Below are 24,073 nucleotides of genomic sequence, written 5' to 3'. Positions count from 1 at the left end.
ATTCCCGATATATAGCACCACCATCAGGCACATGACTCTATGGGATTTGTATACAAGGGATACCATTTTGGATCCAGAACAATGTTTTAATTTTACTTGAGGCATGGTCCCAAGTTACATCCTGGTTGTATTTTCAAATCCATCAGTGATAATAGTGTAACTTCATGTTCTGGTAACTCCACTTGTTGTCAGTTCCACCATTTCAGACAAAGAGAAATTATTGCTTCTTCCAATAAGTATTATGAGACTTGATAGGTGTAAAGCAATTGGAGAGGGCCCGATGAAAGGTACCATCGTGGGTAAGTACAAAATAGTTAGCCAGGCATTGTACCATGTGTCATCTCAGCTAGCCTGGCTGACTAAATTGCCAGCTAGTTGTCCCTTATTGTTGAGTTACTTTGGAGAAACAAGGGCCAACACGGGATTGATCTTACCTAGAACACGGTATATACTTGGGAATGTACCTCACTGAGGTTTGTTTGTTTGGCAAGAAATTACTTCTTATTTATTTTTTTTAAAGATTTTATTTATGTATTTGACGGAGAGAGGGAGCACAAGCAGTGGGGGCAGCAGGCAGAGGGAGAGGGAGAAGCATGTTCTCCACTGAGCAGAGACCCAGACATGGGGCTTGATCCCAGTACCTGGAATCATGACCTGAGCTGAAGGCAAATTTTAACCCAGTGAGCCACCCAGGTGCCCCAAGAAATTACTTTTTAACTCCAACTCGGGTGATTTCACAAAGATTTGTGATCACAAGTAAGTGGGCTAAGTAACCACTGAGGCATTAAATGCATGAATACTTCTTATTTTATGACTTTATTTCCAGATGTGCTCATGACAGGGAAGATAAATAGGGTTTATTTGTAGGGTCATTTCTAACCAATTGGTTATGGTTGTCAGGAGGGCAGTGATGAAGGGGAGTCTGACGTCACAGGTAGAGTCTCCAGAAAAGGGGTTTATGGGAGATAAGATTCGTCTCCTACACAGTGAAAGAAGAGAATTGTAGCAATAGTACCTTGTAATTTCCATGCCTGGCAGAGGCCATAATTACCATAGTCAAGTCAGAAAGTGGTAATGATATTCATACACATATCTAGGAAAATCCCTAAGGGCATGGCACACCCAACCCTGCCAAGTCATGTTCAGATCTCTAAGTAGACAAAAAATATTTTGTCAGTTGGAATTTTTCCTAGTAACTGACTAACCTGAAAAGAACCAATTGAATTCTATGAAGCCATTGCTCAGTAACCAGTTGTTTGATTAAATTCAACTTGCTTTTCTTCATACCAGTGCAGATACAGATGACATATCCTTTGAGTAAACACTTTTTTAGGGGTTTGCTTAATTTCTAATCATACTCTGAAAAGGCCCTCGGACCTCAGAACATTTAAAACCACACATTACCTTGTTCTTTCCTGAAGCCAATTAACTGGGCAGATTCTTTACATTCAATTTGAAGGTCCTGTACGTTAGCTAAAGTTTCATTTTCTCTCCCAGCAGCTGGAAAGCTATCTCTTTGCACAACAGAAACTAAAGGTGTACCTCAGACATACTGAGCTCAACGGGCCTTGGCGCCAGCCCCCAAATACTGGTGTGCAGAGTATCCCAGAAAGTGCAGTTTCACTCCGCTCCCTTTCATAAGCCATGGAAGGAAGAGAAGGAAGCCTGCCAGGTTGTTATTCAACTCCAGGATTTAATCAGGCATTACCTGGGCACTTGTGAAACTCTCCAGCTTCTAAACTGAGAGTAAAAGCAAAGAGAACATGGGATGGAAACCACTTAGTTGAGAAGACTCTCAGGATTACTCTGGATCATGTGGCCATTCTCACACAGGTCCTAGTAACTCCCCAAACTCCTGAAAATCAGCAAGAAAGCCCCTCTCAATCCTGGTGATTATTTCTAACTGAACGCTTCGCAGCTTTCTCAAGGAGGCCAATACACATTAATTCACTTTGTGTGAAGTGTGACTTTCTATAAAATTGATTTCAGTGGACTGCAGACAAGACCCCTCACCACTGTGTTTTCTCCATTCAGGTTTTGGTACACAAAGGGCATCCTACTATGGGAAAGACAGGTTTGTTGATGATGTAGGAGAATAACATGGGGCTCACACGGAGTAACAGGTGCAGGGCGTGAGTCATTTTGGTTTCCTCACCTGCAAAGGGCGAATCCAGCATGTGCCAGAAATTCCGGATACGCCAGGGAACATTACCAAAATCTTTGTCCCTTTTTTTTTTTTTTTTTTTCCCCATTTAGGGCAGGAAATGTATGCCCCTTGTTCTTCCACTGCTCAAGAGAACTAGCCTGCCCCAAAGTCAAAACGATCAACCTATGAAACCTGGAGGGTTGGACTTTTCTTTCTTTCTTTCTTTCTTTTTTTTTTTTAAGGTCTGAATGAGGTGATATCTTCACGCTGACAGCTGAGAAGCAGGTCAGTCAGGTTCTTGGGTGCTCTATTACACAAGCAAGATTTGGCCAGCTCCACCTAATTTTGTTTCTCAGACACCCTCCTGCTCAGTGGGACATTGTCATTCTTAACCCATCTGCTTTCTCTAATGCTCGGCAGACTCATTCCAGCCAGGACAGCTGTCTGTGGTATTTCAGTTCCTGTTTGTAAATACCTCCAGAACCTACAGGTGAGTGTGGACTGGGTTACCTAGGATCCCAGCTCGCTCTCGCTCTCTCTCCCTCCCTTCTCTTTCTTTCTCTCTCTGTCTCTCTCCCTTTTTTCTCCTCTCTTTTCCTTTCTCCTTCCCTCTCTGTCTTTGGCTCTCTTTTATTTGCCAAAGCGAATCAAAGTAGGCTCAACTTTTTGACAGGACTGTCTGGCAAGTAGCTACGGAGACCCTTATAAAAACAGGTAGTTGTTTCATTAAGTAATTACCTACAAAATGAGCATTTGCACTAAGTGACTTAGCTTAGCTTGGGAATTACTGCCAAATTTGCTCGATGATGAAACCAGCTGGAGAGTTAAATAAAAACCTTACTTAAAATGTACATGACTACAAGAGAGAGTTGCCTTAAGTCAGATCTTAGTATCTAAGTTTCACAATGTTTAAAGTGGAAATGGCATTAATAAGAATTGATTATTTACATTTAAATTATGCTTTTAGGCTTTAAGAATTTTGCAAAAGTATTGGAATATGACAGTTTTTGGAAAACAATCTTTGAATACAATGAATTACCAGGTTCTGTACATCTCTTCCAAAGATTTTATTAATAAAAAAATTGACAAAATGTTGTGTATGTAACTATTTCACTTAGTGTGGTATGTGTGTACATCTGATGCTCACTGGAAATCTGAATGGCCAAGTCACTTGCTGTGAAACACATCTTATGGAATGAAGGTGTGGATCATGTTTCTTAAAATTATTTTCAGTCTGTGGCGAGGTAAAGCTCCTTTAATTAAATGGATGCTGATTTACTGTTTGGCATTTTCTATTTTATCCATTGAGGCATTTTCTACAGACAGTGAAATATAATAGAAGGCTGAAAACTCCATGCTTGGGAGTCTAGGTCTAGAATATTCTGCAGACAGTTTTTCTTTCTAAGCTCGATACTCTTCCACCTAATTATTTCAGTACTGAAGATTATGACTAACAATGCTCAAATTAGCAGGGAATATGACATTCTATATATTTTTCCTGAATTCCTGCATACCCCAGTCTTTTAATGAGAATTACGTTCACAACTAGATTTTTTTTCCCCCCTTGAAAGAAAGCCTTGTCTTTCCTTTCTTTTTAAGTCAAATAAAAGCGAAATGATATGCCTGCGTTCCTCAGGTACAATCCTCCTTTCTGGCTTCTAAGTATTCTCATCCTTTCAAAACCCTCTTATTAAAAGAGGCATTTCTAGAAGCATAGTTCATTATGTCCTCATTTATTACAGTTCTTTCATTTAGGAAAAGCAATATACTGTTCAAGATTGTAAAGGCTACTCAAAAGTAACACCCACGGTCTGCCTGGGATATAGGCTAATGTCAGACTGAATTTCCTATGACAAAGAAAAACAAAACCCATCTGTATTAACCTATAGCCTGAGATCCATTAAAAAAAAAAAAAAGTAAAAGCAACTGAGAGAGAAGTAGCACATTTTAAGTTCTATTTAGTTATTTTGCTGCAGAAACATGTTTTTATAGCACCCCTCAGTGCACTGAACTAATGTTATAATTTAAAAGCTTAGATTTTGATTGACTTGCCAATAACTAGCATTTCTCTTCCCTTGCATAGGTTGATTACCTGATACAAACCAGGGTACCTCCTTATTTTTAAAACTTGATATAAAATGGGTATGACTCAGTTATAACAAGAAGGCTGGGCAGAATAATGACTCCATGCATTTAAGGGGAAGCAAAATTATGTGGAGAGTCTGGACTTGCTTCCCTTAATGGCCGGGGTTGTTGTGTTTCTCTTACCACTTTCTACAGTCCTCCCTACAAAAGTCGTAATGTGAAACCACTCTTTAGTGTCAACACCAAAAACAGAGGAGAAAATTGTGTTCATTTGTTCTGCACAGAGCAATTATTTAAAAAAAAAAAATAGTGCAACTCACACCCTTTGAAAGTATATTTTAAAATTTGTTAAATACTACAAATAATGAAAATAGTTCAATATATACAGAAAGGGTTAGAATCTGTGCTTAAAATACCATAAAATGAGTGGAAATCCTTTTTTTCTGTTCCCTTCATAATAATTCTAATCTTAGAAGTTTTTCAAGTTTGTAATGATCTTAGCTCTGTTCCTATGCTCTACACCCTCAAATTTCCTCTCTCAAATTTCCACCTACGGGACAAAAAGGGCAAAAAGAACAGGAGGGGAAATGATGCTACCAGGTTCTCTTGATACACTCTCTTTCTACAATTGCATTTTTTCTTTGGTTCCACCTCTGTCTGCCTCCACAGTGCACCTGGCTGACAAATGAATTTGGGCACACACAAGCTTGCCAACCATCACCTAGCATAAATTTACACAGTGAGTATACAACACACGTTACATACTTAAACTCTGGAGATGGAGAGAGGCTGAGAGGAAAGTGCAAAGAGAAAGAGCACGGATCTTTTTTTTATTGCCCTTCAGCACTTTCTGTACTAACTCCATTAGCCTTTGGGGCTTACACTGCGTTCAATTCAGGATAGGGTTGAATTTAACCCAAATTTCCTAGTCCTTGTCCAGCAAAAGTCCAGGGCTGGGGTTCTGAATAACTGATGGTTTCAATTTCTCTTTGCTTCTATCCCTTTAAGATGAAGGGACCTTAGCGAGAGGTGTAACCTGTTTCTCCTGGAAGCTAAGGAGCAGAAACAAAGTTATCCTCCACTGTCAGGCCAGGATAGCAGGAATAAACCAATTCTCCCAAGAGCCTTACACGTAACCATATTATTTTTGGAATAAACTGCAAATGGTATTCACAACACACATCATCCCTTTCTCCCATCTTTCTCTTTTCCCTGGAGATAAATTATAGGCAGTAACAGAACGCTTGGCTCATTTGGGGTATTAATACCTTAGGTTTTTAAGTTACAATCAAAAGCTGGGTGAGGGGTAGAGAGATCCCATTGGTGGTTCAATGTTACAAAGTGAATCAGGAACAACAAAACTCACTTTGCTGACTCTTGATATGTGGATTCTCATTACGGGAAGGGAGTGAAAGCTCAATACCACGTTCCTCATGTAACATGAGAAAACTAGAACAGCTAAGGCCTATTTTTTCCCCTTCTGGTGACCACTTCATTAGGAAAAGAAAATAACCTCGAAGGGAAAGTAAATCAAAATGTATAATAATGAAAAAATGGGTGGCTAAGGACGATTCATAAATTTAATGAGACCACTGGAATTAAATAATGAAAAGGGCTGTAATGTTTGCTATGAACTTGACAGAGCTCACAGGAGAAAGATTTTTCTGAAAAGATGCATGGAAGTATTTTTAAACTAAATTGAATTGTATTTTAAATGTGCTGGGTGAGGTATCAGTTTAATAATGTGTTGGTGAACTGGAGGTCCTGGGGATAACTTTTGTTAATTTGTAAACTACATGCCAAAGGGGTCTACCTAGAATCATAGAGATAATTGTTGGGGTTTTCTTAAATTAGGATAAAAATGTATTTAGTGTATTTGAGGGGTACTTAAGGTAGAAGGCCCTATTTTTCCAGTGTTTAAAATAATGGTATTATAAACTACTTTGAGTAAATGATAAAACTTGGAGAAGCTGTGCTAAAAAAAATGTTGGTGGGAAGAAGTTCTAAAAAGCAGCTGAATTCTATATTTCTTTGTAACCAATTTCTATATTCCTTTGTAACTTCTGTTACACAGATGGTGATGACTAGCTTTAATGCCGAGGTTTGAATGCTAACCCGATCTCTGTCACTACTCTGTGTCCTTGACACTTTTCTTTTCAATTAATTAATTTATTTTAGAGAGAGGTGGAGGAGGGGCTGAGGGAGAGGGAGAGAGCATCCAAAGCAGACCCTACACTGAGTGCAGAGCCCCACATGGGGTTCCACCTCACGACGCTGATACCATGAGCTAAGCCAAAAACAAGAGTCGAAGGCTTAACCAACTGGGCCATGCAGACTCCCCCCATTGTTTGCATTTTTAATGCCCCATTTAATTATGTGTAAAACAGGATTGATAATTCCTTCCTCATTGTTGGTTTTTTTTTGGTAAGAACTAAATGAGGGCGCCTGGGTGGCTCAGTGGGTTAGGCCGCTGCCTTCGGCTCAGGTCATGATCTCAGGGTCCTGGGATCGAGTCCCGCATCGGGCTCTCTGCTCAGCAGGGAGCCTGCTTCCTCCTCTCTCTCTCTCTATCTGCCTGCCTCTCTGCCTACTTGTGATCTCTCTGTCAAATAAATAAATAAAATCTTTAAAAAAAAAAAAGAACTAAATGAGAAAACGTGTGAAACATCTGATTTAATAAAAGCAGAGTAGTAATATGTTTTCCAATGATGTTAACAATTTTTAGGATCTAAATCCATATTCTTGGCTATCACAGAAAAGTGAATGAAATATAAACAGACGGTATCACAAATACAAATACCCATGTAATTCCTACCAGATCAGGAAACACAGTGTCAGGAGTATACAGAGTCTGCTTCCAGTAGATTTATTTATTTTAGGGGGTGGGGAGGGGCAGAGGGAGAGAACCTCCAAGGAGACTTCCATTTAGAGTGGAGCCAAGAAGCCAGGCACAGACTTCCATTTCATGACCATGACCTAAGCCAAAACCAAGGGTCAGACATCTAACCGTTGAGCCACCAAGGCACCCGTGCCTTGCCTTTTAAGTAGAATTTATTTATGTGATAAGCATAGGGCATGGAAGATATTACATTTTGAAAGCCTTAGGAATCCACAGGTATGGGCTAATAACTGAAAGAAAAATATGTATCAGGATGTATTATAAATATAATTAAGTTGTACCACTATGTAAGATATCATTTAGCAGGAAGAAGGCACTTAAATCCCAAAGAAAATCAGAAGACGTATTTAGAGGCTCCTCAGACCCTAATGAAAAATTAAGGTTGACCATAACTGTAAACATTTCTGGGAGAGCTTTTAAGAAGTGCTATGTAATACTGGACCTTAAAAATATCAGGTGCACATCCTTCCTTTTCTTATCTTGGTCATCATGGAGCCTTTTAGTGAAAAATAAGCTCTAAGATCCAATTCAAAGAATAGGAAATCAGTTATCAGACTTTATTGTTTGGGGAGGAACAGTCTAACATTTTAAAAAGAATATTTTCTATATTAAAGATATTTCAAATTTTATTTTTTTTATTTAAATTCAATTAGCCTTTCAAATATTAGCACCTAACTAGGTTGAAGTCAGTAGAGTTGGATTTCAGTCATTCTCTTCCTTTCATTAGCTATCTCCTAGCCACTCTGAACCTGTTTCTTCTTTTGCAAAATAAGAATATGCAAGTTATTTATTTATCTTTTTTTTGTCACAAGGGATCATTGTGAGTATCAAGTGAGATGATAATGCAAACTCTCTGAGATGTAAGGCACTTACAGGAATATTATTATATTTTCATAATAAAAAATGGAAGTTAATGTCTACTAGCTGCTTACTTCAGGCCAGGTATTGATTCAAGTACTTCTATCTATACAATTTCATTTAGTCTTCAGAACATTGCGATTTCAGTATGATTACAATGATGAATAAAGTAACTGCTTATTATGTTGATTATTTTTCACAGGTTACTCATAATACAAGTCAGAATTTTAATATAAATCTAATTTTGAGATCTTTTCCCCGTATCCTCCTATCAATGAATTATGGTACTTCCACATTTCAGAGGCAGAAGGTCTGGACCAGGGTTTCAACCTCAACTCTGCTACTATTTAACTACGTCATTTTTTCTACACATGCTCCCAGCCAGATGTTTCATTTATATAATAAGGGCACACAAGGAAAGATTATCCTGAAATCTGAGAGTCTTCCTGATTTTCCCTAATTTTGATTAGTAGGAAGAAGGGCATCATGAAAAGTATTGTGAAAAAAGGGATATTAATTTAAAATTCAAATAACTCAAATGAGGTACTAATAAAATGTTTTTAAGTGGAAGTCCCAACTGATTCATTTTAAAGTATATGTTTAGTGTAGAATCAGTAACTTCATTTTCACAATAAACATTCCAAATCATATCTTTATAAAAACCATATTTTCTTAAATATGTTAAAGAAATCAGCCAGGTGTACATGCTCTATATTTACAATATTCTACTTATCAATCCATATATAATATTTCAAATATATACAAATATTTCAGCTTGCCCCAAGATAAATGATCTTTGAAATAGTGGAACAGTGGTATGTGGCTTGACAAAGTTTTTGCATGGCATTTCCTTAGAAGAAAGAAGAAATAGATATTATACAGAAAATAAAACTCACTCTAGGTTTAGTATATAATCCAAAGAAAACTAATTTTTGGAATAAAGAGTATGGCATTATCAATTCAGTATTATATCTCTAGATGTTTACTTTAAAGATATAGATCCTTTAAAAAAACACTATGTCATTTAATAATTCATATGCTTATTATTTGCTTTTTTTCAGATTCCTCTTAATAACACCAATACCAAAAAAGGCTACAATGTTGACCTCAGCCAAAATTCTATTGATTTCAAATTTGTTTAGTTTACTATTAATTGGAAGCCATGGGAAAGAAAGTCTAGAGAGAAACACAACACAAAGCATTGCAGCAGGCTCAAAAACAATGGAAAATGAATCTGTTCCTTTGGAAAGTGATAGAAATTTAAGCTCAAATAAAGAAAACAGAGAAACCTCCAATCCTGAGGCAAGTAATTCCTCTCTTTGGGACCCATTAAATAAACACCATGGAACAACAGACGTCTTCAGCAATTCATCAACGAACAACATTTCTAGGAACCCAAGACCCATGCCTACGTCTCCCACAAGCCATCCTCTGATCCATAGCTCTGTTTCTAAATTGTCTTGGAACTCATCCATAGCAAATGAAAATTCTCTTCCAGTCTCAGCACCTCCCAAAGCTACATCTGCTGTATCTTCAGAAAAGTTCACTTGGTCTTCAGCCAGTGACACCATAAAAACTCCTGACAACAGTTCCATTTCAGTTAGCATCCTCCCTACGGCACCAAACATCACATCTGTGACTCCCATGGTAACAAAATCAGATGAATGGCTCACCACATCCAATGACAGCTTCATAGGGTTTACCCCCTACCGAGAAACAACAACTCTACAGCCCACCTTAAAGTTTACCAATAATTCAAAAATCTTCTCCAATACATCAGACCCCCAAGAAGGTAAATATAAATGGATTTAACTTTCCTTTTGTGTGAAACTGAATCTCAAACTAAGTCATACAGATTATATCTAAATGTATGTAAAGAATGTACCATATTGAAAAAAAAATGTAAAGAATGTACCATATTGGAAAAAAAAAAAAACAAAAACAACTACAGCAGCACAGGTGGTTCACACTTCTGAGGTGCAACCATGATATTCAGTGGAAGTAATAAAGGGATTTTCAGGCTTTAGTCAGCATACAGTAGTCATTACGTATGGGAACATGATGAGACAGCGGGACAAAATTAGAGGTAGGTTATTAGGTTGAGGTAGCCGTACAATTTTGAGATACTGGGCAACAATTTTCACTGAATCTGAGAAAACTGCCTGAAATGCCCCATGCTTTTAGGAACAATACGCAACTGAACTTTAGAAACATATGTATGTGAAAACTGAATGAAATAAATTAATTTATAAATTATCTGATATCACATAGCAATCATAGGAAAACAGAACACTGATTTTTAAAAAAAGTAAGTAAACTCAACAAAATAAATCCTCCTGAATTCTTAGTTTAGTACCTAATGAATACCATAAAAAATTGTTTCTTTAATTCCACATATGAGTGAAATCATATGGTATTTGCCTTTCCCTAAATTTTAAAAAAATACTCCTTTTCCTCCCATGAATTCAATGATTCCAAATACAGCTTACTTCCAGATTATATTAGTGATGTAAACACTAAATCATACATACAAATTCCTACTTGAAAGTTGTAGTGTATAGGAGAAGTTTTAAATTTTGAAATCTAGGCTTTCTAATAGCACTGCAGCTAATAGATTGTATGTACATATATTTTCAATTTAGCTATAATTTTAACGCATCCTTTCATTCATACATACTCTGATACTACACCAGGAAGTTTTGTTTTTGTTTTGTTTTGTTTTGTTTTTGTATTTTGAGATAGAGGGAACGGGGCGGCGGGGCGTGGCAGGGAAGAAGGAAAGAGAATCTTAAGCAGCACCACACCCAGCATGGAGCCCCATATGGGGCTCGAGCTCGTTAAAGTGAGAACGTGACCTGAGCTGTAACCAAGAGTTAGACGCTTAACTGACTAAACCACCCAGGTGCCCCTACATTGAAAAGATTTTTAATAAATATTCTCTTTCTTTTGTCTCTCTAAACTCAATATACATACTAAGAATACTGAGTACTTGTGCCCACCAGTGCTCTTTAATCAAAAGAAAATTGGTTAACCTTGTTTCCCTTTTATTTTAGTAGTAATTTTGCTGTAAGGTTCCAGTGTGTAGGTTAATGTTTTTATAAATGGATTTTAATACAGAATTATACACTTTATAAGACTCCTTAATAACATTCTCATGATTTTTTTTTAAAAAAACTCTGAAAATACAATACACTAAATATGAGTTCAGGGAGAATTGCATAGTTTGTTAACAATAAACTCAGGCTTCAAGTAAGGTACTTAGTAAAAAGGGAGATAGAGTAAAATTTTGGGGTCCCTTAAACTCAGACCTACACATCTGTTCTCAATGTGCAAGACATTGCAAACATCTTGCTTTGGTCTATTTATTGCATCGGGAAACGTCCTGTATTAGGATATACTGCTTTTCCCTTATAGTGCCTTTTCAGTTGGGGTTTTATGGATTCATTTCCTATTACCCACTTACTCCCATTAGCTTTTTACTTTTCAGTTATTATAGAAACAAGCCCAAAGTTCATTTCATCATTAACATTCATTAGAGATTCAGAGTTGATTAAAAGCAATATAGCACTCAACATAGAAATTAGATCTTAATGGAACATACACATGGCACTTCAGTACTATTGCTTTTAAAAAAAGAATGAGAGACAGTTATAAAAATAAGAAGTATTTAAACATAATTAAAAATTTGAAGTATGGTTTTATAAGGAGGTATATTTGCCAATATATCCCCAACACACAGTACTTCACAAAATACACAAACATATCACTATTATCTAATTTTTAAAAACCCAATATTGTTTAAACATTCTTTGTTATAAAGAAAGTCCAATGTACATATTTCTCTTCTTTGAAAAATTATTTTCTATTTCTTTATCTGTTAATTATTTTTTCTTTCTTCTCTAGAAAATAAAAATACAGGAGTAGTATTGGGGGCCATTTTAGGTGCTATTCTGGGTGCTTCATTGCTTAGTCTTGTTGGCTACTTGCTGTGTGGAAAAAGGAAAACGGATTCATTTTCCCATCGGCGACTTTACGATGACAGAAACGAACCAGGTAAAAACAACTTTCAGAATCTCACCTGCACACTGTGGATTTAATAAAATGAGGATGCTAATGTTCACTACCTTATCTAGAAGGGATCTGGAGATTGGTATGACAGAAACAGATGAAAGATTTATTCTGATCTACTCTCTGTTTCTCAAAGAACATAACCAAAATAATTATGGGCCTGTGGGTGGAATTTTAAAACTATATGGGGCTGTGGATCATTGCATCACAATTAGTTTCAAATAAACCAAATCCCAGAATCTAAAACACGTCTATGGAATTGGAAGAGAATGGTATGCCATTGAGGGAAAAAGGGTCAGTGCTGTTAGCAAGTAACTGCACAGCCACATTTTCTGCCATTGTTGGATCTCGTGGCAGCAGTAATTTGGACAATGATTTATTCCAATCTGAAGTTCTTCTAAAGTTTACACGGAGGCAGTAGCCCCTCAATCAATTGTCTTAATGAGTCTCTAAAACAGAATCTAAAGAGTTGTATATTTGGGTATATAAAATCACAAAACGGAGGAATTTTTCACTCATGGGATAGAAAAGACCAACTCTAAGATCTAAAATGAGAAATGTGTCTGCTAAGAATAAAGAACTGGATTTCTTCTTAATGTAATACTGATTAGAACAGAAATGAAATAATTTCACATAATTGATTTGTCTTTTTTTAAATACTTCAGGGGAAAAAAATGTTTTCTGTTCTACAAAGGACTCTTGCCACCATAAAAAATACTTAAATGCCCCGGTACATCCTGTCAATAAAGTCTTGTTGATTTTACTAAGTTCAGAGCATGACTGACATACTGTTCATCTTCAGAACCAAATCCATTAACTGTAAATTTAACTGAATTCTATCTGGGGGGCTTCTAGGAATCCATATAAAATAAGAAGTGGTACTTTTCAAAATTAAAGGATAGGATTTCAAACAACAGGGTTTTCTAAACCTTTTTTTTTTTTAACCCCCAGATTCCCCTGTAATCACATGCAAAAGCTCAGTCTGTCAAATTGATACAGTCTAAGATGTTGTGATTAAGGCATAATGGAATAACTCAATCACAACACCTACTTTCCTCCCTCAAGACAGCTTTGAGAAACCTCCCCCAAGTCCGTAAGGTTACTGGGCACCCAGTCTGTAAACAGAAGGGGTAAAGAATACGTAGGACATAGGAATACCTAACTGAATAATTAAAATTAAATAAAATAATAATAATTTAAATAAAATTAAATAACAATAATAAATTAAATTAATAATTAAAGTTAAATCACTAATCTGATTAGTAATTAGTCACTGTCTAGTACTTAAAGATACCTAGCACGTACCAAGTTTTCTTTGAAAATAAATTCAAGATCATTAAGGATGTAAAAACTGGCTGTTCATTGAAAAAGTAAAAAATAATCTCATATCATTAATCAGAGAATGCCAAGTGCATGATAACGAGGATCTACCACAAAGAAATAGAAGGTTTTACAAATAGTTTTCTTCCACCTCCATCTTCTTTGGCTCAACCATAACGATATTGAGACATTTAGAAAAAGAATGACACTGATTTAAAATTAAGGCTCTTCAGTATTTAAAGATTATTTTTTTACACCAGAAGTAAAAATTCTGAAGTAAAAATTCAAGGCCCTGAACTCAAAAGTCAATGAGACATATGTCTGTCTGTGCTTCTTCATACAAAGCACCACTCTACTTTGATTAGGATTTCTCCCTTAGTTCCTTTATTTTTGGTTCACTAGTAGTAAAATTATTTTAGAAGTTTAACTGTTCTCTTAGTCTTAGAAAGAAATGTGTCATGATAAGTATATGCTTATTTAAAACTTCAAAACCAGTATCTGCAAAGCCCATATGAAAGTTGTATCTACTTACTAATCTAGAACAATTCCTATAGTCTGGCAGATGCCCAAGCATGCATCTTCCAGACAGTCACCATAAAATAATTTTTTTGTTGCTTTTTTAGTTCTGCGATTAGACAATGCACCAGAGCCTTATGATGCGAGTTTTGGGAATTCTAGTTATTACAACTCCACTGTGAATGATTCATCTGTGCCAGCAGGCCAAGAAAATGCACGGGACGGCATCCCTATGGATGACATACCTCAACTTCGTACCTCAGTATAAAAGGAAAGGGAAGAAGGCTTCGGACGGCAAATGATTGCCTACACCCTAGTCTTTCCACAAGCCCATCTTCCGAAAGCTGAAGCAAGATCTCTGTCTTGTGGCTGTGCCAAGGAGAACTATAAAAGTATGAGACTAGTAGCAGAAACGTAGAGGATAAATCATCTAAAAGGTTTCCATTCTTACCATTTTTGGCTGTACAGAATCATCTATTGAGTAACCTTAATTCGTATTTTGGTCTATTTTACTCTTAGTGGGAAACGTTTGTGGGAATCAGGTAAAACTAAAAGGGTTCACGATGCTTGCCCTGCCTGATAATTTAACTAACCCTGCTGTCCTAATTGCATGCATCAATATTGGCATTTTCTTGAAGGCAAATTAGGACACTTTCTTGAAGGAAAATTTTTAAAAATTTTGACTTAGAGAGTATACGGAGTTTCTGCTCCTGGGGAAATTAAGGTAATGGGAGTGAGAGACTTGTATTGTAGAACGTTTTACTTTCCTATCTCCAGCACATACATGGTCAGCCCCTTGAATGGCCAAGCAGACAATGACTTTGCATTCAACAGGGCAATGGTAGGGAAGCTGACTCTTAACCAGGAATGGTATCAGTTCTCTTCAAAGGGTGAGGAATCTTAACATGCCTGATTTCTTTTAGGACTCAATTAATTTGGGTGCTTTAAAGAGTCAATGAGAAACATGGTGATAAAACTCAGCCAAAGCATATACCTGTACATAATTTTTACAGTTTTAAGATGTTAAATAAGAACAAGATTTATTATGTATTAGATATCATTGCTTAATCAAACATGGAATAGATTGTCTATCTAAGTGTGTAAAGTGTAACGTTAAAAAAAAAGACACATAGAAATATTATGCAAACAAAGCATTTTCTGAGCATTACTTCTACACCCAGAAGTACAGGTGTTATAAATTTGAATTCTAGTATGTTCCAGTTTTTTTTTTTTTATAATTACCACCAGCTTTCAGCAGGAAAAACACACTCCTCAGTATAGAAAGGTCAAGGCTTTAGGGACTAGAGGATTAGCAGAAGAGTTAAATTCTCAAAGAAGCCATGAATGTATGAAGCGAACAAAGCAAGCAAGAGATTTCACTGTTGAATTGATACACAGGGTGTGTTTGTGTGTGTGTATGCGTGTGTGTGTATGTATGTGAAGAAACAACAGCCTCAGAAAATAAGGACAAGCAATTAAGTAACAGAAGAACATACTTACCCCATATTGCCATAAAAATAGCAAAGAAGACGGTCCCTCCATTATCAAACAAATATGTCACCTTAATGGAAAATGAAGCAAAAATATTAATCACATACTGATTATAGTAATCTAGTGATTAAAGTGTACATTTAAGTTCTATGACTTTTTTTTTTCCAAATGAATCACATTATTTTATGGTCTGTAAATATAAGATGTATGATCCTTTCATGAGTCCTGTAACTGTTTCTTGTGATTTTTTCATGGGAAGAGATGAGGAGTCAACATTTTCCCTATTTTCTTCTTCGGACTTCACCTTCATTTCTGCTGAAAAGAGGCTCTAGCACCCTGAGGAAGTACTGTGGGCCACTGATCGTCAGACTAAGTTTAGCTTTTCAGTTGAGGCATACCTAGTTGCACTTCCTGTCCGCAAAATTTCCAGGACTGGGGAAGCTGTAACTACAACATGCAGAATTCCACCAGTGAGCCGGCACTGGCACTTTCAACGGAAAGGTATCATAGTGCTTGCCCTACTTTTGGACATCTATCAGAATGTGTCATGGGTCCAATAGTGGCTACAACTTTTTTCAAGAAGTTTCATATATCATTAAACATTTAGGATATTACCCAAGTTTTTTTTCAATCAGACACTATCTGAATTTTTATAAAGATCAGTGTACAGTTATATGATGTTACTGAATACAATATTCAGGGTTGCAAGGATTGTTTGATTTTAATAAATTATAAATTCAACTTACTTTTGCTTCCTTTCATTTGCATAATGCCCTCATTCTCTATATATTTTATATTTATAGTGAGGGATATTAAACCAATACAGCCAAGGTAATATATGTTTTGTGGTCATATATGTATGTGTTATAGAGACTATAGGGAAAACAGGTACACTATCCTCATAGAAGAGAAAGGCCAATTAGGGGCTAAAGAACATTATTTAAAGGAAAATGGGAATACAATGGTGTCCTCTTTGCACAGTCTACGGTCTTTGAGGGCATTAAAATAATACCAATGTGTATTTTAATTGCAATGTTTGGGAAATACTGCAAAATAATTGCTAATACAGATAAAGGTAGAGTGTGTTTTCCTGTAAAATAAGACAAAACGTGCTCCTTTAGAAGGTTTGTGGTTAGGTGCAGGAAGTCCTAGTTGGTTCTAACTTCTATGGTTCTTAAGGCTTGGGATTTTTAAAAATGTTGTAAGAATTGGTTTTCACCACAGTCATCACTATATATTATGCACAGGTGAGAAAATGGCCATAAAGAAATTCTCTACAGAGCTCATAAAATTACACCCACTGTGGGAATCCAGCGTTTTTGTTTCCAAAGGCATCCCACAGAGACACCTGCTGCCACCACGCTGGTGAGCAGCTGTCTGGTTTCCTTCAGAACAGACCCAGTGCAGGAAACAGCCTCTTAGAGTGTTAGAACAGAGGCCTTACACATGGGGACTTAAAGGTCACCAGGAAAACATGGCTCTCCCCCTGCTTCAGGAACAACAGTGCTTTCAGAAAAGGGACAAATACAAAGCCATGCTTACCAGTAATTGTGTTGCTTATGTTCTGTCATAATTTAAGTCACATTTTCCTTAAAAAAGCTTGTCATTTTTTTTCTTCTAAGTTTTTTTCATAAATCTTTCAGGAATTTATTTTTTATTCAATAAATTAAGCATTAATTTTTAAAGAAGCACATCCATGAGATACAGGGAGGTATACGTGTAATACTAATATAATGAGAGATTACATATACCTAATGCGAGATACAGCTAAAGTAGGAGTTACAAAAAACTTCAGAACTCACCCTAAGGAGGAGTATAAAATCGTTGTGTTAGAGCCACTAAGATATAACAGGTGGGATGTGCTAAGATATGTGGGAGGCCACGGACTTAAGGATAATTTGAAGTCTGCAGTTATAGTTGGAGGTGCTGAGGGTCGCACTTAGGGTGCTGATACCTGAGCTGTCGTATGAAAATGGGGGACAGGGAGAAGGAAGAGTCAAGCATAGCATGGATGCCTCAACTTCGACTGTGCGCAACTGGCAGGAGAACAAAGGGGAAAAGACTTTCTGCCTATTAGGAAAGAGACTCTTTCCTGTAAAAAAAGTTCCAGATGAAATCTCAAGAAAATTCCCAAAGCAACATAACAGGCTTTTCCAAAAGCAAAAGGAAGTGTGTCCTATCTACAGGTGTGTATTTGTAATGAATTATTTTACTAGAAAGATAGCTTGCCTTTATGCATGGGGGACCTACGGACAAGCATTTTATTCAACACTGTTGATGTGAGTAGGAATAATATATAAAGACAGAAGCAAACGAAGCCTCAAACAAAACTATGTTTAAGTACAAACTCTCCATTATGTTTGACATCTGATTTCTCTTGGGGAGCTGAGTATGGCTGGAAATCAATAAATGTAGATATTGTTTAAAGGGGTAAATTTCTTATTAGGTTGGAAAATTACAGTCTTGATCTCTTCTACTGTAGTTGCTAGGTCTGTCTCTAAAATTGTATGATGGGTTTAGGATCACATTAGCTTAGGGAAACTCTCATTTACATTCCATTAAAGCTGTTCTAGGCCAAGGAGAACAAAGCACTTCTTGGGCAGATTGAACCCTGCATGTCAGGCTATTCTGTGGGAAGCAGGGGGAAGGGGAGCAAGGAGTTGGAATTTAGGCTAGAGTTCAGGCCTCTCACTTCCTAAGTCCTTAAATCTTGGACAGGGCAAACCCTGTGTAACCACCCATGTCCACTGGACCTCAACACAAGCTGCATCAAACATGGCAGTAGTCCATGCCCAACCTCCTCCTCATTCCTGACCAATTATTATTTAGAGCAATATGTGGTATCTTTTGGAGGAATCACCTAAGGATCTTGTTAACATGCAGAATTCTAAGCCTGCAAGCCTAAGAATTGTAGGACGTGGGGCCCAGGAATCTACTTAACACATGTCCTATGTGATTCCTACATGGACTTTTTCATGAAGTTTCTTAAAAGAAAAAAATAGCCTGTCTTATTTCTGTGTAGTATCAATATTGGTGTATGGTCTGAGGCTCATACTTGGTATTGAGTAAATGTTTACTGAGCAAATTAAAAAAAAAAAAAACCCAGAAACTAATAACTCTTATAAATAAAGCTGACCTCAAGGTCAGAATCACTTTTAAAATGATACGAAAAAACAACACAAAACCCTTCTAATGATCTCACCTAAAATGAGAAAGCTTAGCATAACACAAATTGACATTATTGGTGTCAGATGCTTTTAGTGAATGTGCAAATATCACTGAATTACTTAGTTGGAAAAAATTTTTAATTATCATGGTTGTAAATATTAAAAATAATGTTAATATGTTTAAATGTTAAACTAATGTTAAAATGTGTTAATTACTTAAATATGAATTTTATCACATGATGGGACCAATTTTGTTCAATGGAACACATTCCTAAAATTATTAAGAAAATAATTATGTGTAGACACACATACTTTTCAATAACATGACACTTAATTTTCTGTTTCTTGTCCAAAGTGGTGATGGATTCCATAAGGAATTAACAAGTTTCTAGATGATGTGGCTAGGTGATCTTAGAGTGATTTGCCTGTTTCTTTGGTAATAATCTATTCTTTTTTTCAAACACTGTCCATCAAGTAACTTCTAGATGTTTAAATATACAAACTGATATTCCAAAAGAATGTTAGTTCCATCAATAAAGGAAGAGTAATTCTGATTTTAAGGTGTAAAACAAGTAGCTGCATTTTATCTTAGTCAGAAGAAAAAATACAATAGATATTAAATATTTCATCCTGGTGGGATTTTTTTCTTGCGTTGTTCCAGAAGGTAATAGTCTTCTCTGCCAGGTACCTTTCCACCTTCCTTATAATAGTTATTAAGTGAATTCTTTCTTAGTCATACATGTCTCTATACATACTCTTTTTTTAACCAAGAAAAGGAGGGATATAGATATTACATAATGACAAAAACCCTCTATACTTAGTGTTTCCTTGGACAATTTCTTTATCATTCTGTCATTGGGAATGTTTCTTATTTTTAGAATTCAGATACTGCTAGGGTGTTTTATTAAATGCATACAAGTAAAAGTAGAAATAACATATATATATAGATTTGCTGGTATCCCTAAGGCTGTCATATATCCTTGAAATGCACAGGTTAGGAGAAGGACATGTATGTATGTATGTAGGTGTATGCATACACCTAATGACTTTAGTATGCTTGGCTTTTGCAAAAAGTATTGAGAAAATGCTTCCCCAAACAAGACATCTTTATGGAAACATTCAAAATAATTCAAAACTAAGCATACTTTTAGAAATTAAACTGAAAATAAAACAGATTTTCCTCATGGTTTACATCCACAATAAATAAGTCAGAAGCTAATTTTCATAAGTTTTGGCTTCATAGTAGGATATCGAGTGATTTCTGATTTTATACCCTGTTTTGTCAAAATTAATTGTACAGAGACCTCTACTTCTGAACATGATGGGCTAACAAAGATTGATTTTACCCCTTTCTGGAAACAACCAAAGAATGAATGAAATACATAAGCAACAGATTTCAAGACAGTAGATACTGGACAAGAAGGGCAATGATTTCTGAGAAGTGGGAAATAAGTGAGGTGAGCATTAGGATTGCCTCAGGTTATCACCCTAAAAGAGTTCACAGGATGCAGATGGGGCACCCCAAATAGTGCCCAGTGAGCATGTCTGTGAGGAGACCTTCAAGGAAAGAACCACCTTGCATGTACCAGTACGCCCATTCCCACCAGCTGGACTGGAAATCCTTCATTTATGCTGCATCAGGTACTGTACACAGACAGATCTTGCTATCATTGTGGGGAAAATTTTGTGCTGGTTACAGTATTGCTATGAACCCAGCTCACAAACCTTAAAAGCAAGATCCAAAATGTCCATATTATTTCCAAGTAACTAAATCACAACATCTCTATACATTTATGAGAATAGTTAGAATTTAAAAAACTGGCCATCCTGAGGATTAATGAGTGTACACAAGGCTGGAACTCTCACATACTGAGGATGGGAATGTCAAGTGGCATAAATACTTGGGAAAACATTTTGGCAGTTTCTCAGAAGATTAAACACCCACCTGTCATATAATCTTGTCATTTTACTCTTGGGTTTTTACCCAAGAGAAATAACAATGCCCGTCTATATGGAGATTTATAGACGAATGTTCAGAGCAGCTTTATGTAAAACGGTAACTCAAAACAGCCCATGGGTCCATTAGTAGAGGAATGGATAGAAAAATTCTGGTATAGCTGTGTAATGCAATACTATTCAGCAATAAAGAGAAACGATCTACCGGTAAGTGTTACAGCATGGATGAATCTCAAAATAATTGTGCTGTGAAAGGAGCCAGAAAACACACACACACACACACACACACACACACACACACACACACACACCATACACTGTATGATCCCATTTACATAAAAGCCCAGAAAATACCAACTTATCTATTCAGAAAGTAGTTGGTTGTCTGGGCACAGGAGTGGAACTGGGGAGGGTTGGGAGGCCAGGATTACAAGAGGCCATGAGGACAGTTTTGGAAGTGATTCCATATTCATTACCTTGATTGTAGTGATGGTTTCACAGATGCATATATAATATCAAAGTGTATCAATTAATATATTTTAAGTGTGTGTATATTATATTTGTTAATTATAATTCAATAATGTTTTAATAATGAACAGTAATGAACAGTAATCACTGCAAAATTTAGTTTCTCAAACTTGTATGCACATTGGAATCACTTGGGAAAATTTAAAACAGACTGATGTCTAGGCTCTAAATACAAAGGTATTGATTTAATTATTTGCTCAAATGTATGGCTTGGGATTCAAAAGTTTAAAAAAAACCCTTCAGGGATTCTAATGGGCAGCAACCTGAGAATTTTAGTATGTTGTTTGTTTTTCTCGTAAAATTAAAAGTATTGTGATGAGTGTTCATGGAAGTTACAAACGTAATCATTAGTAATGGAAACCATCGTCTTCTCCTTAATAGAATCTAGCTGTCATTCCAAGTGGAAGTTTATGTCTCTTATGACAGTGATCTGTTATAAAAGCACTGGAAGAACAAAATATTCAAATAAAAATGCACTCATTTTATAATGGCGGCAGAGTGACAGACTAGACAGTTGTCATTGTTACTGATTGTTGAAACTCTTGGGAACACTTAAGTTTGTTTGGAGGACTTTTTACTATCTGCTTCTGAGAAAAAGTAGAGTTCAGGAAGGAGAATGTGAGGGTCCACACTTACCTTGGCGTAGATACAGCTTTCGTTGAGTCTCTGCAGTGAACAGTTCTTGTCACAGAGAGGGCACATGAAGACTTCGGTGGCCTTGCAAATTTCTTGGCTTGAGAAACCAAAGGAGAAAAAGAAGGCATGAACCTCCACATATAAGAGGCGCTTAGCTCCTCTGGCAATCTTGTGGGAAGCCGCAAGGCAGATAGGAAAAGAAGAAATGGACACAGTGGGAGTGATGAACAGATAAGGAAGAATTTGTGTGGCTCCAACTCAAATTTTTAGGATATTTGTGATAACAGAGATTTGTGTTTGCTTCTTTGTTTTTAGAAGTCTCTGCCAGGATACTGTAATGATAATAGGCCACACTTTGTACTTACGAGACACTTGTGGGACTTTGCTGCAAAGACAGTTAACACAGGATTTCATGGCACTCAGGATACTCTTGTGAGGAACACCCAAGGGAGTTCTAACCAAACTCACAGCTTGGAAATGGCTGAGCTGAACCAAATCTGAATATTCTGATTTCTCAAGTCTATTGACCTTTCTCCTGAATCTCACAGCTTTCGAATCACTAAAATGAACAGCATCCGTAATTCACACAACTTCATAGCTCCCACTAGAGTCAATGGAGACATTATGTTCACTGGAAATTTGAGGGGTTGATTTTTTTGCAGGGTCTTGACACACAGTCATGATGATAAGACAGTTCTTATTTACTTAATATGTGTTATATTCTCTATGAGAATTAAATTGTCTAATATTTGTCTCTTTGGTTTTATATACCTATTACATTTTAAAGGTCTCAGCATCCATTACAGATGACTTTGTTATATGAGGTGGACACCAATAACAATTTCTCAAAGTCTTCCCAGCCTGAGAGTTCACAGCAACATATTTTTAAAATGTTTTGTGCCTTTTTTCTGTCATAAGTGTCCCTTTCCCACTTAGTAACTTCTAAAAAATGCTTTTTAATTAAATCTGCTTTGGAAATGTTGAAAGTAATTTAAAGGATTTTGAAAATATATCTGGAAATACAGCTGCTTAATAAGTAATACAAGTTTAATTGTCAGGGTTTACAGCATGATTTACTGTTTTCAAAAATACATATACTCAAATGAAGCAAAAAATAATGTATTTGTATTTCAAATCTCACTCCAAAGCAGGAATAAATAGTAAGTAATAATACCATATAGTAATACAGCACTTTAAAATGGGCAAAGGTGGTTTCATGTTCGTTAGGTCTGGTCCACACTGCAATCTCCTGCAATGGTACTTGTCTCCAAAACTAAGAGGAAACTAACGATTAATTTAAGTAATTTGCTCAAGGTCATACAGCTAACAAGAAGTACCTCAGGGACCCAAGTTTAGGTTTTTGTGATTCTAGGTGCAGTTCCCCATCAACTGTAACATATCTAAAAGAGAAAGATTTATTTCATATTAAAAGCAACTTTCCAATGAAGGGAATTGAGTACACGTCTCATAAAAAGCCCTGAGTAATGTATAGAACTGAAGAATCTTTTTATTGTACACTTGAAACTATATTACACTGTCTGTTAATTGTACTTGAGAAAAAAAAACCCTGGCAAATAAAAAACAAAAAAATAAAAGGAACTTTCTTATAAAATTAGTTTATTAATGGTGATAATAATCTTAAAGGTCTAATACTGTAATTCTCCAATTCTCACAGACATCATCCTGCTAGTAATCAGGACATTTATATGACGTAGAAGAAAAGCAAGTAAAACACTCATATTAAAAGATCAAAAAAGAAAAAAAGTTTATACCTCCTCTTAGTTTTACCATTAATTTATAGGAACAAAAATTAACACAGCCCTTGAAGGAAATTTTGATTAAAATTTCATAATTCACTCTGTTTCAAGAATGACACAATGTGTCCTACATTGAAATCTCATACTAAAAAGTGTTAGAGTCACTTTTTTTTTTCTTTTCTTTTTTTTTAAAGAGAGAGATCAGAAGTAGGCAGAGAGGCAGGCAGAGAGAGAGGAGGAAGCAGGCTCCCCGCCAAGCATAGAGTCCGATGCGGGGCTCGATCCTAGGACCCTGGGATCATGACCTGAGCCGAAGGCAGAGGCTTTAACCCACTGAGCCACCCAGGTGCCCCTTAGAGTCACTTTATACCACATCATTTTTTCCATCTCCTACAGGGTCAAACAAAAGTACAAACCTATCAAAGCACCATGTCTAGGATCCTACGCCATTAGACTGAGTCCTATTTTTTGATTCCAGAATTATTATGCTCATTTTCTATAAGTTGTTCAAAGTTCAACTTGATATGTAACAACAACAAAAAAAACTTTTAACAACATATTTTGTAGTCTAAAAAAGGAAGTGAATACTATCACAAATTTCTTTGACTTAAGTTAACCACTAGAGGGAGGGGGAGTGTACAGCCTG

The 24,073-nt window shown here is 36.3% G+C and overlaps 2 protein-coding genes across 4 annotated transcripts in view; one reads left to right on the top strand and one right to left on the bottom strand.

The window, feature by feature from the left end:
* The window catches only part of ANO3 (anoctamin 3), a 411,475-nt gene that overhangs the window by 58,281 nt on the left and 329,121 nt on the right, over positions 1-24,073 (bottom strand). For all 3 annotated transcript variants that reach the window (XM_032359616.1, XM_032359617.1, XM_032359618.1), the window contains 2 exons: positions 21,671-21,767; positions 15,393-15,453 (listed from right to left, as the gene is read on the bottom strand). In XM_032359616.1, the coding sequence (XP_032215507.1) occupies positions 15,393-15,453; positions 21,671-21,767 (158 nt within the window). The remainder of the gene's footprint in view (positions 1-15,392; positions 15,454-21,670; positions 21,768-24,073) is intronic.
* Positions 2,261-15,115, top strand: MUC15 (mucin 15, cell surface associated). The gene is made up of 4 exons (XM_032359619.1): positions 2,261-2,636; positions 9,050-9,780; positions 11,892-12,041; positions 14,000-15,115. The coding sequence occupies exons 2-4, from the start codon at positions 9,087-9,089 to the stop codon at positions 14,158-14,160; spliced, it is 1,005 nt and encodes a 334-aa protein (XP_032215510.1). The 5' UTR covers positions 2,261-2,636; positions 9,050-9,086; the 3' UTR covers positions 14,161-15,115.

Source organism: Mustela erminea, chromosome 9 (assembly GCF_009829155.1).
Source record: "Mustela erminea isolate mMusErm1 chromosome 9, mMusErm1.Pri, whole genome shotgun sequence".
In the NCBI taxonomy this organism is placed as follows: Eukaryota; Metazoa; Chordata; class Mammalia; order Carnivora; family Mustelidae; genus Mustela; species Mustela erminea.
The sequence above is the reverse complement of the archived record's forward strand: the minus strand, read 5'-3'. Positions and strand labels throughout refer to the sequence as shown.

What these genes read in the sequence shown, in the direction of transcription:
- MUC15 (XM_032359619.1), top strand. Translation starts at nt 9,087, where the DNA reads ATGTTGACCTCAGCCAAAATTCTATTGATTTCAAATTTGTTTAGTTTA. An exon ending in TACATCAGACCCCCAAGAAG is followed by an intron (nt 9,781 to 11,891) that starts GTAAATATAAAT and finishes TTTCTTCTCTAG; the next exon opens with AAAATAAAAATACAGGAGTA. An exon ending in CGATGACAGAAACGAACCAG is followed by an intron (nt 12,042 to 13,999) that starts GTAAAAACAACT and finishes TTGCTTTTTTAG; the next exon opens with TTCTGCGATTAGACAATGCA.